Source organism: Episyrphus balteatus, chromosome 2 (genome assembly GCF_945859705.1).
Source record: "Episyrphus balteatus chromosome 2, idEpiBalt1.1, whole genome shotgun sequence".
Lineage (NCBI taxonomy): Eukaryota > Metazoa > Arthropoda > Insecta > Diptera > Syrphidae > Episyrphus > Episyrphus balteatus.
This window is the reverse complement of record NC_079135.1, coordinates 17,571,514-17,589,821: the sequence shown is the minus strand read 5'-3', so window position 1 is coordinate 17,589,821 and position 18,308 is coordinate 17,571,514. Positions and strand designations below refer to the sequence as shown.

At 29.8% G+C, this 18,308-nt stretch overlaps 1 protein-coding gene across 4 annotated transcripts in view; it reads right to left on the bottom strand.

Annotated features, from left to right (window-relative positions):
• LOC129908710 (uncharacterized) overlaps positions 1-16,906 on the bottom strand; it is a 218,323-nt gene extending 201,417 nt beyond the window's left edge. The window contains exons 1-2 of one of the 4 annotated variants that reach the window (XM_055985432.1): positions 16,838-16,906; positions 15,940-16,067 (exon numbers count right to left, since the gene is read on the bottom strand). In XM_055985432.1, coding sequence (XP_055841407.1) covers positions 15,940-15,993 — 54 coding nt within the window. In that variant the 5' untranslated portion in view covers positions 15,994-16,067; positions 16,838-16,906. Of the gene's footprint in view, positions 1-5,569; positions 6,029-15,939; positions 16,154-16,257; positions 16,701-16,837 lie in introns of those variants that run through there. The other 3 variants (XM_055985433.1, XM_055985430.1, XM_055985431.1) reach the window with 3 other exon arrangements.
• Between the last annotated feature and the right edge of the window lie 1,402 nt (positions 16,907-18,308).

Genomic DNA, 18,308 nt, shown 5'->3' with positions numbered 1-18,308 from the left:
CATCTAAAAACAAAATTTCAAAAAAATTCAATGTCCCGTTTTCGAAAATTTGATTTTTCAAAAAAAAAATTTCAAAATTTTTTTAAAAATCCAAAAATTATTTTTTGCAAAATTTTGTTTTTGGCTTATATTTAAATTATGTAAATGCTTCATCACAAAAAGTTTCGTTGAAATCGAATAAGCACTTTCGGAGATAATCGGATTTGAAAAAAACCGTTCTATGGCAGGTACCGTTAATAATGATTTTCAAAAAAAAATTTTTTCATTGAAAGATAAACTTTAGCTTAAAACTTACATTTGAATTTTTTAAACAAAATCGTTGGAGCCGTTTTTGAGATATTTCAATTTTACTAAAATCGGTATATGACAAGTACCGTTATTTTTGGTCCAAAAAAATTAATTCCAAAAACCCCTCTGGAGAGTCGCCAAATAACGCTACATACCAAGTTTGACATTAATCGGTCCATCCGTTTAGGCTGTAGCTCCTTATACAGACAGACAGACAGACAGACTGACAGACTGACAGACAGACTGACAGACAGACAGACGGACTTCCAGGACCCACTTTTTTGGCATTGTCTACCATCGTAATGTCATGGAAAAATGTTATCTCAACTTTTTTTTTTTGTACGAATGCATAACTTGATATATAGTACCTATATCGCAAGTAATAAAAAAAAACCATTGAAATTGAAGTAATTTTTCATTTTTTTTTTTTTTCAAAAGTGTGATATATTTTACCTGTTTTGCTTCGAAATTCAACTGATAATATTTATGGCCAAACATTTTTTTTAAATAAATACATATTTTATTAGAAAAAGTTTGGAAAAAAGTCATTTTAAATTTTTCTAATAACATTTTTTTTTAATTCTGAGTTTGAGGACCATTTTTTCAAAAAGTCTTGATTAAATTTAGTGGATTTAAATTTAAGAGATAAGAATGAGCTTCTGGCTTTTAAAAAATGAATTTTAAAATATTGTAGGTGTTGCCGTTGTTTTCAAAATATTTTTTTTGTGTTTGAGGTCAGAATGTTAGAAAATTGCATTTATCGCTTAAACGATGGAAGATTGTCCCTTACTGCCTTCTATATATTTTTCTTAAATTACTTAGAGAATCTTTTGCTATCATTTGTTTTATGAAATTTAAGCAAAAAAAATGGTTTTGTTAAAAAAAATTTAATTTTAATTTTAAAAAACAATACGGCAACACCGGCAATTTTTAATCTATAGACTTTAAAGTATTTTTAATTACCTACGTTTGAAAAAAAAATCGTCAAAATCAGAGCTGTTGGGCCGGGTTCCCTAATAATTTGCTTTAGTTACTCTACTAGGAGTTTTCATTATTTTTCGAAAAAAATTTGAGGTTTCCAAAAAAAAAAAAAAAACTATTTATTAATAATGTTTTTAAAAAATTCTTTAAAATAAATTTTGTATTTGATACTGTTGTGAATTTTGATCAACATTATAAAACCAAAATTAAGTTTCCCGTTTTCAAAAATTTGTTTTTTGATTAAATTATCAAAAGTTTGGAAAAATAATTTAAATTATAATTTAATTAAAATACAAAATTTCAGAGAAATTCAACAAGCCGTTTGGGAGAAATTCTGAATTAAACAAAAATTTATGGCAGGTACGGTAATTAATGATTAAAAAAAAAAAAAACTTTTTTCATCGAAAACTAGTTTTAAAACTAATGCTCAATTTGTATGAAGCATTTATTGCTTTACGGAAAGATAAAGTTGTTTATATGAAACGGTTTAAGTCCTTGATATTCATTTTCAAACTTCAAGACTTCATCAATTGCAATCCGTGCATTATCAAACGTTACGTTAAGCTCATGTCTTCTTATCTAAGTACTCGAAAATTCAATTACCAAAGGCGTTTGAGCTAACCTTGATATGATTATTTTGACGCCATAAATCTTTAAAGTCCATAAAGTCACAGAAATGCAATTTTATAGCAAAAAGAATAAAAATCTTAAAACATACCTAAGTTCATTAAATAATTGTAGGTACACCATGTCAATTGTCGTGCGATAAAAAGTAATATAATTGAAATTACATATTTATCTAATAGATCGTGGCTATTATACAGATATCCAGCTGTTGCAATTTATTAAATTTATTTATAAAGTGTTAACCTACACTTAAGCAAAAATACTCATAAAAATGCTTAAAAAAATGAAATTAGTATTAGGACCAAACTCTTCCTTTTCTGACAATGTTTTGGATTTCTACGTTGAGATAGTCCAATCTTAGACTTGGGCATTTTAGAATATGGAAAATAACTATAATTTAAAAGTTTTTCTCAGTGTACTGTATTGTCTATAACACACCCCCTTTTAGCTATTGTAATAATATGTTAATCAATATGTAAATTCTATGTACATTTAAACCTTGCTGAGAAAATACCTCTAGATGAAATTCATATAAAATAGTAAAAGAAAAAAAAAACTGTATCTCAATCCACTGTCAAACCTCAAACATTTAATCTTACGCTGACTTAATACTGGGAGCGACTTTGTGGTTAAAGAACTCGCCGTTCCGCAAAATCTTAGCCGGTTTTTTTTTGCTGCTGAGCCGCAGGTAGCTTACGTGTCCATTGGCACTTACTCATGTCCAACATAATACACTGCTTCCAGGGATAAGCAAAAAGAGGATTTAACGTGTGATGATCATTTGTCGGACGGACGGGACGACACGGGGGAAACTGGTACTAATGGCTAAGAGTATAGTTGCGTGTTTTCAGTATGAGGCTTTATAATTACTATTTTATGTGTTTTTTTTTTTTTTTTTAAGCCAAACAGGAGGTAAATATTTTGTTTGGAGTACTTTTTGGTTACAAGGTTGCCCTCATTTATATCCTCATTGGAGAGAATGGATTCAATGACCATGACAGAATCACTGGTTATTCTTCACTTTCATTTCATTTGGTTTGCAGAAGGATATCCACAACGAGTGGGAGCAACTTTTAATCAATATGACTGTTTTCAGATGGAACATGTAATCGATGTTTAATGGTCATTAATTTGTATAAGCCAGCGCTTTCGGTTCTTTGAACAAGAAGAAGTGTGGGAAGTTTTTTTTACACATTTTTTTTTTTTTTAATGAATTCAAAGAGTTTTCTGTTGTAATGACAGAATCAGTGTAGGAATAAATTAATTTGCAGATTTAGTACCGAACCCAAGGTTGTGGGATTGTTAGAATAAGAACTCTTATGTCAACTGGTAATTTGTCATTCAAATAGTAGTATTGTTTGAAGAAAACCGCGGTCAGATTACCTATACTATTATTCTAATGAGGGAACACGTGCTGCAAGATGCAGAAAAAGGTTTATATGAAAAAGTTGTTGTAAAAGTTGTTGATGAATAAGACTTTTAACACTCGTTGATGATGGAAGGTTGAAATTATGGAATTTTTAGTTTATTTTTAAAACTCAAGCAGGGAAAATTGAGTTTAACCACATTTTTAATACAATTTGTACATTTGGTTTAGTTTTTTTTTTTGTTTCAAACTTAACGGTCACTGTGGCGAATGCGTACCTATGAACAAAGATTATAGAATACTAATTTAGAAATCTAATTTAAAAAAATGTTTATGGATAGTTTTTCAAAATATAATTTTTCAAAGTTTTTTGTCGTTATTTTTCCCAGCATACTTAGTATTCGGGCTATATCTTCAGAAATAAACGATCAATCAGAGCAGAAGAACCGGCAAATAAGCAAAAAACAATTTAATAACTTTTTTGGGTAACTTCAGATGTTTAAGTGCAATGTATCAAAACATTTTTTAAAAAATCGATTTTTTAAAGGTAATTTTAGCAAAAAACCTCCAAGTTTAAGGTCAAGCACTACATTTGTTGAAACAGACGGCCAAACAGTCTAAGAAATAGACTCTCAGACAGAAATACGAACAGATAGACAGAAGGACAGACAGAAAGATGCACAAAGGGACCGAAGGCCAGACAGAAAGACAGACATATGGACAGACACACAGCGAAACGAAAAGACACATAGACAGACGGATAGACAGACAGCCAAACGGACAGACAGACAGATGTACAGACGAACGAACATACGGAGGAGTGGATACACAGATATACGGACGGTGATCATACAGACAGTCAGACAGACAGACAGCCAAACGGACAGACAGATGGACAAACGGACAAAATAAAAAACAGAAACCACCCTCGGCTAAAAAATATTCTACAAAATATTAAATTCTTAAAGTCTTCATATTAACAAAAAAAATAATCTAAAAAGAAAAAAAAACGGGAATGCAAAAAATCCTTTCACAAGAGGGAAGATCTGGGTAGACGAACTGGCAAAAAGTAAGAAAAAAAAACTCCACCACAGTGATCGTCATCGGCACCGTTGCCGTAAGAAGCAAAACAAAATCAAAAAAAAAAACAGAAGAAAGAAAACGAAAGAGATTCCATTTTTTTAAGGAATTCCCTCGCTCTCGCAACATTTTGCAGCTAGCAACATGTTGATCACATAAGACACTTCAAATTTTTGGTTTCGATAACTTCTATGGGATGCGACATCTTTGTATTCTATAATCTTTGCTACAAGCTTCACAATGTTAAATCTTAAGAAACTTGCGAAAAACCTCAAAACACCAGTGGAGATATGTTGCCCCCCGAACAGCCACCAGTGTGGGAAGTACCGTAATCTCAGTCTGGAAATTCGACATGGTTGACTTTAAAAAATTCTAACTTCTTTTGTAGGCATCTTTGAAATGAGATTGATATGTCATATGAAAGGTGAAATAATAAGCTTTCACATGGTATATATTTTGTATAGGTTGTCAAACAAAAAAATTGATTCCATAGCCTGAAAACATAAAAATAATTTTTTTGTTTGGTTTATTTAATGAAATTTGATTTCAATAAATTCTAGATCTAGATTGAAACGCCGTTTTAAATGAACTTTTACACACAACCAAGTATGCTTTTTGATTTCTTGTTTTAAAATGTTTTTTAGAAAAAAAAAATTTTGAACATCGCTAGAGCCGTTTTTTAAAACAAAATATTTTTGTAAGCATAAAAATTTTCTAACATTTCTGTTACAAGTTCCCAGAACTTCTATAAAGAAAAGCCCATGAAACAAGAAATCGACATTGTCGATTAAGTTATTTTGTCAATTATGATAACAACATTGTTTGTTGGCTCCATTAACAAGATAAACAAGAAGACACAAGACAGGTAAACACCGAAAAAATACACAAAACTACAAAAAAAACCAGCTCATGATAAATTTGAATCCATCTCCATTCTCCACACCCTATCGACTTCTTTTTGACATTCAATTAGCTTTATCAGCTGTCATCCATAACTTGTATATGTACAAACTTATACCTACCTACCAACAAACTGATATAAGTAAATATTTTCATTATTTAATTAATTTTTTTGCACAACATACTTCATTAATCACTAAACATTATAATTAAATAAATGAAAAAAAGAAGAAAAAAAAAATACAAAAACCGGCCGGTCTTGCACAACCAACCAAAAACCAAAAAAAAAAAAAAATTAAAAATTGCTGGGATAATTAACTAACTTACAATTATTCGTGGTAAATCTTTGCGTATCCGTGTGTATTGCTTCAAAAATATCTTCCATATTACATAAGCCATTGAATCTTCTTTTTCGAAGATGTTTTTTTTTTTACACAATCTCAAAACCTACTAACTAGGTAGTATTTATTTATATTGGTTTTGGAAGATGCCGCGGTTATATTTCGATTCGCGTGGTTGGAGATTACCGCATCCAAAAAATAACGACAACGGCATCAAGCTGAGCAGAGAATTCAATTGAAGAGGTCGGTGCATTAACCGAATGCAACTTGCAACACGCTTTGACACTGAACTGAACCTCCTATATTAACCACCTCAAAGCCATATTCATTCTTAAATTTTACACAACGGGTTTCACTATCTATCATTCATCTAGACATCTAGAACGTAAAGGCTTTTTATAAGCTTCGTCAAGCTTAGCCTTTGTTTATATTTTTTTTTATTCTTTTGTTTTCGTGTCACTTTTCATCTCACGGATTTTTAATCACGATATAAAATTTTTTTATTCACAAAAAAACAGAAAAATATATTCGCATAGTCGCGCGCGTAAATTCAAAAAATTGAGTTCAAAACCATTCACTAGTTAACGATGAACTAAACCCTAAGATAGTTGGGAAAAATTGTAAACCACCTCATTCAGTCAAGCCGTTAACGGCTCACATCCCTTCTCGGCAGCAGCGTGTCACACAAAAAAAAGTCGCCCCTTGATCGATGAGCTATAAACAGTATTGTGTCTTGTGTGTTGTGGGATTTTTGTTGCCTTTTCGAAAACGGGTGGGGATGACTCTATACGAGCCCTACCTTACATTTCCTAAAGCTTTTTCAATGTTTGTATGTTCGTCAGTTTTGCGGTTTGCTTGTCATGTGTTTAGGTTTTCAGTTACAGGGTGGTTTCAGTGAGAAATGGCCCTTTGAATGAGGAATTGAAGTTCACCCGGGCGCCATTTTTTGTTCCAGTTGATTTCTTCAAACTACTTTGGTAGTTCCCTTTGAAGCCTTTGAGGAAACTTTCTGTTTCAATCTTCAAGATAAAGTTAGAGTTGGAACACCCTGTTTTGTATGTTATTGCAATTAGCTCTAATGAACAATATTTCAGCAGGCTGAACTGTATACAGCCGCCACTCCAACTCGAGACACGATATTACTGGTATTGCACCGAAGCGGCAGTGGCAAGGTAAATGAATTAAATTTATATTTATGAAAACGGATGTAAAAAAAAATTGTAATCAAATAGTGGTTGTTGGCAGTAGCACCCTTGAAAAATGTATGCGCTTGCCAGGAATTGGAAGTTGAGAGTTGAGACACCAAAACACGACATAGTGGCGCTGGCTACCGCGTCGTCGATATAAAGAAAGTGAAATGCGCGCGAAAAATAATACCCAAACGTCATGTGGAATTGAGGGCGGTTTATGATAGTTGGGTTGGTCATTTTTTGCCAATTCCGGTGGCGGTAGCAGCGTTAAAATAAAAACAATAAATTAAATACCAAAAAAAAAAAAGTGACATGCAACAGCTTCGGTAGCGGCAGCGGGGGCAAAAGTTAATCCTTTTCCTTTTATAATGTGCCCATTCAGTATAATTATAAAAAAAATATTTACTTGCTGAATGCTATCAATGTTAATGGCATCATGCATGTTATGATGTTAGCTATTTGGGGGGGTCTATTGTCGTATTGGAGCGTAAAAGTTGCGCTCTGAATGTGCACGGAATGTTTTCAGTTCAGTTCAGGTATAGTTATTGTTTTGCGAGTTATTATTAAGTCGAATCACGTGAAAATGACCTCAGTATTTGGAGAAGTTATGAAAGTGTAGCTGCTTGCACAGATGGCTGTAAAAGCTTTATAATACAAACACTGTACTTAAAAGTTGAACTTTATTGATAATTAATTTTATTGTTATTAATCACTTAATGCTGAATAAAACATAAGCAATAACTTTGAAGTTTGTTTTATTTTTACAATCACTGTAAAAATATTAAGATTATGAATTATTGGAAGCTTGAACTTGTTCTGTATGGTAAAAGTAGATTAAAATATTAAAGTTTTTTAAAATTGCATAACAGAAAATTTTTTATTTATAAATTTAGGTATTAAAAATTTAAGAAATTTATTTTAAAATAGCATAAAATTAGTTAAAAAAAAAAACCTCTCTTTAAGTGGTTTTGACATCCAAACGAAGTTTGATCCTTTTTCAAAAGACTGATTTTTCGAAAAAAAAAAAATTGTTTTGTTTTCTTTTCTTAATTTTGACATTAAGATTACTCAAACGTTTTTGTTGAAATCGGTTATGCAAATTATTACAAGGCCAGACAACAACTAAAAAACTGTTTAACGGCAAGGGCCATGAAAAAGAGTCCAAAAAATATTTTTTTTTTTTTAATTTCAAAATTAAGACCAACCGATTTCAATGAAAGTATTTGTAACAAGTGTTTAATTAAACAAAAATTTCCAAAACGATCATTTTTTCGATTTTTTTAAAATTAGTTCAATTTTTTTCTTTTGAAAAACTTTTCAAAACTTAGTTTTAATCTTTCGATTAATATTTCCTTTTAAATGGAATACCAAATTTTTTTTTATTTTTTTTGAAACTTTTATATCTAAAAAAATAACAAATATGTTTTTTTTTTAACGGTCCTAACGATTTTTTTCTAAATATTCTTTGATATACCTACAAGAAATTAAATTGTATACAGCCTTTAGAATTCAAAACTACTGAAAGTAATGTTAGTTTAGGTTAGGAACACTAAACCAAATTTTATATTATTTTTTTTTTTTTTAATTTCTTAATATGCTACATTCTTTTATGAATATTGTTGAAGGCTAATATTCAAAGCAACTTTAAACGTGCTCCCAGTCGTGCATTTTATTCGTGCTATATTTGCAATCATGAAAATAAGTCGAAAAGTAGGTTTTTGAATGGTGATATTACCTAGTGTTTTTTTGGAAAATAGCTGAAGCAGTTTTTTGAATTATCTGTATCTCGAAAAGCGTTTTAAAATAAGTTTTAAAAAAAAATGAAATCGTTAGAGCAGTTTTTTTTATAGATTTTTTAGAAAAAATCAAAAAAAGTCTTGGTATTGCATTTTGAAGTACCTAACTATTAAAAGAGTATAATATCGTTTATGAAAAATAAATATTTATAAAAAACGAGTGTGTGTACACATGTACACGCGACTGAAGTTATACTTCTCATTCAGTATATGTAAATGAATTTCATTTGATATTTTTTTTTTATTTAAATTAATTAATCCACAATTCGTTTTTTTACATTTTTATCAAGTGAACAATAAATTAATTCTTTCATCCTCCTTGCGTCCATGTAGTTTTCAATTTATTCTGTGAAATTTACTCATGTTGTGCGGTTCAGAACGTACGGTATATGGTTAACGAAAGTAAATGAATTGCTCATAAAATGTGCGATATGGTAATTTTATGAGAATTGTGTGTGCTTCAGCACTAGTAGTAGCAATATGGAACTTGCAGGGTTGCTACAAAGCTCAAAAGTGAGCTGAGCTCAGCTCACAGCTCAGCTCAAATTTTGAGCTAGCTCACTTTTGAGCTATGTACCATAGCTCAGCTCATTTGAGCTGATATAGGCGTTGGAAGTTGGGGGCGCGAAAAAACTTCTGGGAGCTGAACGCTTTTATCTAGAGACAGGGGAGCGGTGCCATATGAAAGCTTATATTCTCAGCTAGCCGATAGTGGTATAATCCGGTTTTTCGATTTTTTTCAAAATTCCGAGAAAATCGCGTTTGAAAGTTGGGGTAAAATTTTTTTTCGAAAAATCCCCGAATCTTTGAACGCTCCTGGAAGCTAAACCGCTTGAGAGCAATTTTTGGGAGTGATGCCAAATGATAGCTTTTGTCATGGGCCTACGCTTTGCACATTTTCAGATTTTTAAAAAATCGCCTTCCATGTTAAACCGCCACATCATGCCTATTTTTTCAGAATCGTGCCTATTTTTTTTTTTACTTTTAAGTTCTCCCGGTTTGAGAACGCGTGGACCTACAGGGATGGGAGTTGTACCCAAATGTAGGTTTGAGTCCCCGCTACCTTTTGGCGTCAAAAAATTTTTTTTTCATTTTCACATGCAACTTGCCACAGGCAACTTGCCACAAGCAACTCGCCACATACAACTTGCCACATGCAACTTGCCACATGCAACTTGCCACATACAACTTGCCACATGCAACTTGCCACATGAAACATGTTACTTGCAACGTGTTGTGTGTTTTATGTTTGCCGTACTGCGGCGTACTGCATTTTTAAATACTAAAGTACTGAATACTCTAAAGGTGAAACGACAGCCCTGCTACCCAGGGTGATCGCGTCATAATCCCTTTGACATTCTTGTCAAAAAGTAAATTTTCATACCCACCCTCCCATAAGAAGTATAACTTCAAAAATCTAATTGATGGGAAATAAAAATTCTTAACTGTTACTGCAATATTACCCAAACAGAATATTTTATTTTTTTTTTTACGGCTCTAACGATTTTGATTAAAATTTTTGTGTGCAATGTTGCAAATAAGGTTCTATTTAAAAAAAAAAATATTTTGTGAACCGGTATCTGATATTCTACTTTACAGTTAATATATAAATAAAATATGAATATAAAATTTTCAAAAAAAAACACAATTTTGAATTTTTTTTAAATACTATTTCAAAACACGTTTTTTTTTTTTTTTGAAAATATCAATATTTTGAAAATGTTGTGATAAATTTTCCGAATTTCGTTCTTATATAAGAATTTCGAATAATATTTTGTGTAAAATGGAATACCAACATTTCTTTAGAGTGTTTAAAAAATTTTATATAAAAAATAAATTTTTTTTTTTTACAAAACGACTTTAGCAATTTTCAAAATTCTTATTTTCCAAAAATTTATTTTTTATACAAAAAATTTTATGGCATACAAATTTTGTTATGAGATCAAAAAGCAAATATTATAATGATATAATTCCAAAAACAATTAAATTATATTAGATATTATTTACCTAATTTTTTTCATAAAAAGGTTTTTTTTTGTTGTGTGTACTTTTATAAAGTTTGAACAAATCGCTCGACGATTTTTGATCAAAAAATTTCCAATAAGTTAATTAAATTATTTTATAGTTTTTAGTGTGTGATAAAAGCGTATTTTTAGTTTTTTAAACTATATATTTTAATTTGGTAGTAAATTTTACTTTATTAGGACTTGTTGAAGATAGAACAAGGACATTGTTTGTTTTTCTTTTTTTTTTCAATGTATCCCCAAAAAAAGTTGTTTTTGACCTAAGCCATTGCAAAAACTTATTTTTTAGAAAAAAATATTTAAATTTTTTTAACGATGTAGGTACCTAGCGGGATTGTATGAAATTTTTAATAAACATTTTGCAATTAGTGCAACATGCAACAAATCTATCAAAAGATGACTGTGTTTTTTGAGTATAACAAAGTAAATTGACACCAAATTGTTATTTCAGAACACATTTTAAGTATAAGTGCATTTTTTGTCTTATTTTATTAAAACTTTAAAAAAAAAGTTACTATGTAAAATCTAAGAAGTAAAATTTCTTTCTTTAAAAATTGTATAGAAATTAAATTATGCAACAATTTTGCCAGTAATTGTAGGAATTGTAGGTATAACTATTATCTTATTAACATTAAAATTGCTAACTTTACCTTCAGAAACATTTATGACAGTTTAATATGAAGTAATATATGAGTAATGGGTGTAAAATTTTATAATGTACATATTTAACATTTTTAAAAAGCTCAAATTACACTATATTAACGATATAATTCCCCTATTTATTTTTATATCATTGTAAGTTGAACCCTGACGGATTTTTTAACTCAAATTGATCTTTTTAAATAACATAAACTTGATTTTGGTGTTTAATTGAAATTTCAATTTATTAATTAAAAAGTAATTAAACACTTACTACTAGAGATATAAATTAAATTCAAGTTTGGTCATACACGTAATCAACCACCCTCGTTTGCTTGCATAGGCACACCTTCAAAAGCTGATTTCCTTTATTGATTGTTTAAAGTTTTTTATTTTCTTGTTTTTTGCATAAACACTCCACACCTTAATTCCACGGAACTATATTTGCACCGGAAAAAAAGGACGACACAGAGTATTTTCGTTTAGACCGTCAAAGTAGTGGATAAATTTAGAATTGAAAATTGCACTTTGTCACGCAAACAGTAAACTCTTTTGCGTTGCATTTTTTGAAAAACCAACACAAAGGCCAATAAAAGTCTGAGATTAAAGAAAAGTGACGTCGTTCAACTTCATAAAAGGGTGATTTTGTTCAGTTTTTTTTAACAAATGAGCTGAGTATTGAACAGTTTCATTGGTAATATTGACGTTTTGTAAAACGGTACTAAAACTATATATTAACACGGAAACCTTCGTAGAGATTCATTTTATATAAAATGGGGATGTTTGGGGTGATGGGGATTAACTTTGAGTATTGAATTTTTCTTTGATTGACTGCTAATGCAATTTAAAGAAGGTTTTAAGGATTTTGTTAGGCTTCCATTAAGGTTTTTCGTTTTCCTATTATTTACTGTGACCTTGTGTCGAATAATATTTGTTTTTTTCTTTTTACTTGGCCTTAATTTAACAGAACTGTGAAAATTATGCATGCAATGCCTGCAGTAAGTTTTTAATCTAGGTCAAATCTGGAGAATCGATAAAAGCTTAAGGTTATTTTTAACAAAGACTTGAAGTTAAACAAAATGCATTTTAATAATAAAACTTAAATTAAAAGGAAAAAAGTTTTTAGTAATTAAAATTTTACTTATGATATTGATTCTTTTCAAGGCCTTGTCAATGCCTTGCAAGAGAAGAGGTATTGTGCTAAACCCTATTGGTCATAGAGACTAGATTTGAACCGATTTTCCATGAACCATCATCTAACTTTTACTTCCAATAAAAACACCTGTTATAAAAAAATAAAAAAGTTACTTTTTGTCTTAGCATTATTTATTTTGGTTTCAATAAAGCTAAATATTACACATACGCTCCAGTGACCATTCATATTTAAGCTTTAAAAATTCTTATCAATGAAAAACAAATGAGTTCATGTACCTGTCTATATAGATAGGACAGAAAACGAGTTTAAAGAAATGTTGTACGGTTTTTCAACTTAAATATGACAAGACAAACAAAATTTTGGGACCAAAATTCACAAAGATATTTATATTTACTACTATTTTTTATGTAGAGGTACCTTAAATTTTTTTTAAATTTTTGTTTCATGACAAAGATAATTGGTGCATTTCAGTAGATCAAAACTTTGTTTTTTTTTTTTAATTTTAAAAATTTTTTTTTTTAACAATCAATATTTAGAAAACGGGTTCATGAATTGTTTTAAAATTTCGTTTTCAAGTGTTGATTAATATTTTGTCGAAAAAAGTATTCCAATTTAATTTTTAAAAAATTGATGAAAATGTGTATACAGTGAAAATATTATTTTTTAACGTTTTAACTCTCGCACTTTTACAGTGCGGCAAAATTTTCAATTAAAAATTAAAATAACCTATTAGAGGTACAAAAATCTTCTAAAGCTTATTTGAAAGATAATAACCTTAAGTTGAATACATTTGAAGGATTTAAAAAAAAATCAGTCTTTTAATATGGTAAATAGGGGTAAAACAAAATTGCAAAAAATTGGCTATTTTCTAAACACGACAATGTAAAAATTTGAATTTTTTTAATGGATAGATAAATTTATTACAAAACTGACAATGGTATTGAAAAATATCAAAACCAAGCTATTAATGGTTTTCTAAAACTAAAGCATGAAGTAGACCTTTGACGAATAAGTGATTATAGGTAGGGGAAATTTTTTTTGACAATTTTAAAAACGTCATTCGAAAGATAATAATGGATTTTTTTTTTAAGTCTCTGGGTTTCGAAATATGAATTTTTGAAAAACACCTACTTATTTTGGGGTATTTTTTGGTGAGTTTTTATTTTTTTAAATTTTTCGTAGCGTTCAAAAAATCTCAAACTTATACATAGACCATGTAATCTATGACTGTGCGCATACATGTGCAAAAACTTGGAATTTCAAAATAATTTTTGACCGAATAACAGGAAAAACAAGTTTTTTTGTCCCAAGTTTTTTGACCGTTTTTAACTGTTTTTTACTTTTATCTTTTTTTCTTCAACAGATAAATAAAAATTAATATTGTAGATAGATAATAGACAGGACTATATTTGTGCAAAATTTCAATCAATTTCGTAGTCACAATTTTGAGATAACGGTAAAATAAAGTTCTATTATTCAACAGATAATATCTTTTGATCCAGAGCAAATACAAATTTGATTTAACTTTATTGAGCACCTTACATTTGGTATATCACACATAACTGTTCATTTACTAAAAGCCACACAATGTTAAATTAAAAAAAACTTGCAAAATACCTCAAAACACCTGCGGAGATCTGTTGATCAGTTTGGAATTTCGACATGATTGGCTTTAAAAAATTCTAAATTTTGTTCTAGGCATCGCAGAAATAAGATTGAAATGTCATTTGAAAGGTAAAATAATGAGCTTTCACATGATATAAAATTTTTTATAGGTTGTAATTGAAAAAATTGATCCAATAGCGTGAGAAGATAAAATTATATGTTTTTTTGCCTTTTTTGATGAAAATTGATCCAGTTTAAAAAATTCTATCTCTTTTTGTAGATGCATAATAGACATGATCGATTTATATGTAGGGTAAAACTATACAATACGCCCCAGTTTACAAAACGCCCCACCAGTCTCGTACGTACACAGGTGTTGTTAGACAAACAAAACGAAAACTTTTCAAACTAATTTAAGTTGCTCGTCAATTGTGTTATTGAGTTGTAGTAATCTGTGTGCCCTGAAAAGAAAAAAACTGCAAAACAAAAATTTGGGACCAAAACATATTGCGGAGAGCGCAGACAAAATTTCATTTTTTCAAAAAGTATAAAGACCATATCAAATTGATATTATTATTTAGAAAGTTCAAAAATTGGGCTTCTTAGTTCTTTTTTGGCAATTCCTTGAAATCAGCCCCAGTACAGTAAGTGTAATACGCCCCAGTAAATTATGAAGTAAAATACTCATTAACCTTTTTTTTATTTGCTATATGCTTAAGAATTGCATTAAATTACAAAAAGACGACACTGCGGCCATTATGGTCAAAAACGAAAATTATTACAGGACCGTTTTTAAAGAAGTTTAGTTTTCAGCGCATATCTTGCCATATTGCGTTGCACCATTTTTTTTACCATGTATACATACCAGATTGCAACATTTGCGGCCGCAAAGAATCTCAAAATTTTTTATTCCAAAATCAATTAATTTAATTTTTCTAATTTAGTACATTTGTGCCTACTTTTTCCTTAGGGGCGTTTTGTCACTGGTGTGGAGCGTTTTACCCAGCAAATGAGTTACAAAACGCCCCACTTGAACTTTTTTTAAACTATTTATATATAATATATGCTAACATATTTTAGTACATATGAATATGCCAAAAGTAAGAAAAAAGACTTTACTATTTATATTTACCAAAAAAACTATTAATTTCCTTTATTTTTTTGTTTTATTGAAGATTCAAAAAAAGTGGGGCGTATTGTATAGTTTTACCCTATATTTTGAGCTAAAGCAATAAGCTTTCAGGTGGTTTAAAATTTATTATAGGTTGTTATATCAAAAAAATGAATTTTTGGGTGATGGAAGTGATTTTTTTCACTTATTTCATAAGAAATGATTGTTTTTAATAAATTATTTTAAAACTTTTTGCGCATTGCAAAAATTTTAAAATGGTTTTATTCTTTAGAAGAAATATTTGGCTTTTTAATGGTATAATTTTTTTTTGTAAGCTTTTAAAATAAAAAAATTAATATAATGAGAAAAGAAAAAAGGTAATTTTTTTTTAACTTTTTCTTGTAAATTATGATTGTTTGAAATAAATAAACACTTCAATTTACTCATTTTAAACAAAAGCACACAACCTATTCTCTTACGTAAACCGGCTTTACAGGCAACCACTTTTCTAATACAGCCACCTCAAATACAAAACCTCAAAATTTTTAATATTTTAACAAATTCAAATTACAGGGGTTCGACTGTAAGGTGTTTGTATGTATGCACTTATGTATATGATTTTTGTTCTTTTTTCACCTTGAATGAGTCTAGCTAGAATTCATTAGAAGGGGAGTAAAACTGCTCCAATTAGCTCTCTTCTGCGAATTATGAGTAACGCACTTAAAAATGAGTGTACTGTCAAAAAATGAGAGAGTGATTTGACAGTTCTAAAAACACTTTTCTTTTATACAAATTCTTGAAAAAGAACCTTCATAGAAAATATATTAACACTTACCCTCTCTAGTACATTCCTTATCCAACGAAATGATCCCGAATGCCGTAGTCTCATTTCAATCCGCTCTAACACAGAAGATATTAGCACAACAAAACGGTGCCACAGCACTCTAAATTCACCACGAAAACCTAACATTTGACACAAAGAAATACAAATTGAAAATATTATTGAATCCCATGGATTGAATTTTTTCCATGTCACAACCCAAAAAAAAAAAAAAAACAAACAAAACTACTTTGAAAATGGTGTCCTTTTTCCAAAAACTGACACTCTAACTAACTACACACAGACATTTAAATATAATTGTATCCACTTAACTGTCTTCACAACAGAAATACAAAATATTTATAAATTTTCCTTTTTTTTTTTTGTTTAATTTTGTTAACACAATTTAGCGCGTCGTAACGCCCGTTTGTTTGGATTGTTTACATTCACGATAAATTCAAGCCTTCTCAAAACTCGAAATAAAAATCGCCACACTATTTTCGTTGAGGGGTTTTTCTATACTAAACCGTGAATATGTTTTGTCAAGTGTATGTTACGCGATAATCTCATACAAAGCAACAACAACAACACAAACTGAAGAAATAAAGTCACAATCCAAAATCCTATAAAAATTGGCAGGCAATGCACATGTAAGCCAAGAGGGAATCACTTTTTTTTTTTCATTTTTTATTAATCAAAGCTGAGCTCTCGAATAGTGGAGTAGGCTAAGGTAATGAATGCACAATAATGTGAAGCCCTAGATTGTGAACGAACCCACATTCGTGCGGACAGAAACGAAAAAAAAAAAAAAAATAACAAAAACTATGTGGTTGAGTTGAGTTGAGAGAGACGCGCGTTCGCAAGGTGTAAAAAATGGAAGAATAAAAAGAAGAAAAGAAGAGACATCTACTACCTCAATTATTGGAACGCAACAAGTGGGAGTCGAGCGGGCGGAAAATTTTTGAGACAATCAACGAACGTCTTTTGAATGGAAGCCGAGAACTGGGTAATGAAGGAGACCTAAAAGAACAGGTAGAACACTATCAAATGGCACATGGGTGACGCTCTTGCTCAGGTGACACACAAGACAGAACAATAACAATAACTTGTTTGCTCTTTTACTAATTATCAGCCCTATTCTGCTATTCGATTCACGTGAATCGAAGGATTCCCTTTTATTCTCATGTCAAATTGGCATTGAAAAACTTCTAACTTTCGATAGCAAAGTGTTGTTCCCGCCTGTTTAAGAAATTCTAAAGAAAAAAAAATTGTGTTAATTTAATTTTAACCACCTTTTAAGCATTTATAATTTAAGACTTTCACGTGAATCGAATAGCAGAATAGGGCTGTATGTCTTTGTTTGCATTTTTTTTTATTTATCATAAATTTAACGGAGAATACGTTGATTTTGTGTGAGATCGGATTTAAGCTTACATGGAGAACAGGCTAAAGGGAAGTATAGGTAGCACATTTCAAGAAAATTATTATTTTAAGTCGTTAAGTGACCCACAAAGATGAAAACGTGTGTAATCAGTTTTATCGAAAATTGAGTACTGAGAAAAAAAATGAAAAAAAAATGGGTATCTACCGAACCAAATTCAATGTATTTATCCAAGGAAATTATTGTCACACAACTTTTTGGACCTAATACCATTCTTTCTTAAATTTAAAGTTTCGGAATGCAATTTATTCGTTGTTCCGCAAATGGTTTTGGAGCTAATTGCTGATTTTTTTTTTTTATTTTTCAATATAAAATTCATAATAACACAAAAAACAATACTAGGTATGGCCACTATCCTTACTAGATTAACTTAAAGTAGGTCACTGTGGTGTATGAGTAATATTTTTTTTTAGAAATTATAAAATTCTTAAATTATAACTTTTGAATAAATCAATTTAGGGTACCTGATGATTATTTCCTTTTTTATTGAGTGCTGCGGGGTATTTATGTACGAGTACTCAAAAAAAAAAACCTCAAAAATTACAAAATCGAAAATAGTCAAATTTATTTTTTGATAGATTTCCAGTCTGGAAAACTTAGAGAAAATAATGCAGCTAACTTAGATTTTGCTTTACCAAACAATTTGTATACAAATATTTGTACTTTTTCAAAAAGTGGCCCATGTTAAAATTATAATTTAGTTAAGCCTATATTCTGACTGATTTGTGTGTGTTTTTTAAATTTCTATTTTTCTCCTGCAATCAAAAGAGAAATTCAAGTTCTTTTTAATAAAAACACATTTTTTACACATTACCTAAATAGTAAATTAATCCAACGATGTACTTTTTCCTATGGAAATTCGTTGAAAAATGGATATAAAAAAATTTTAAACGATTTCAATCAAGATTTGGGTAACAAACAAGACATTATTTATTATATTGTT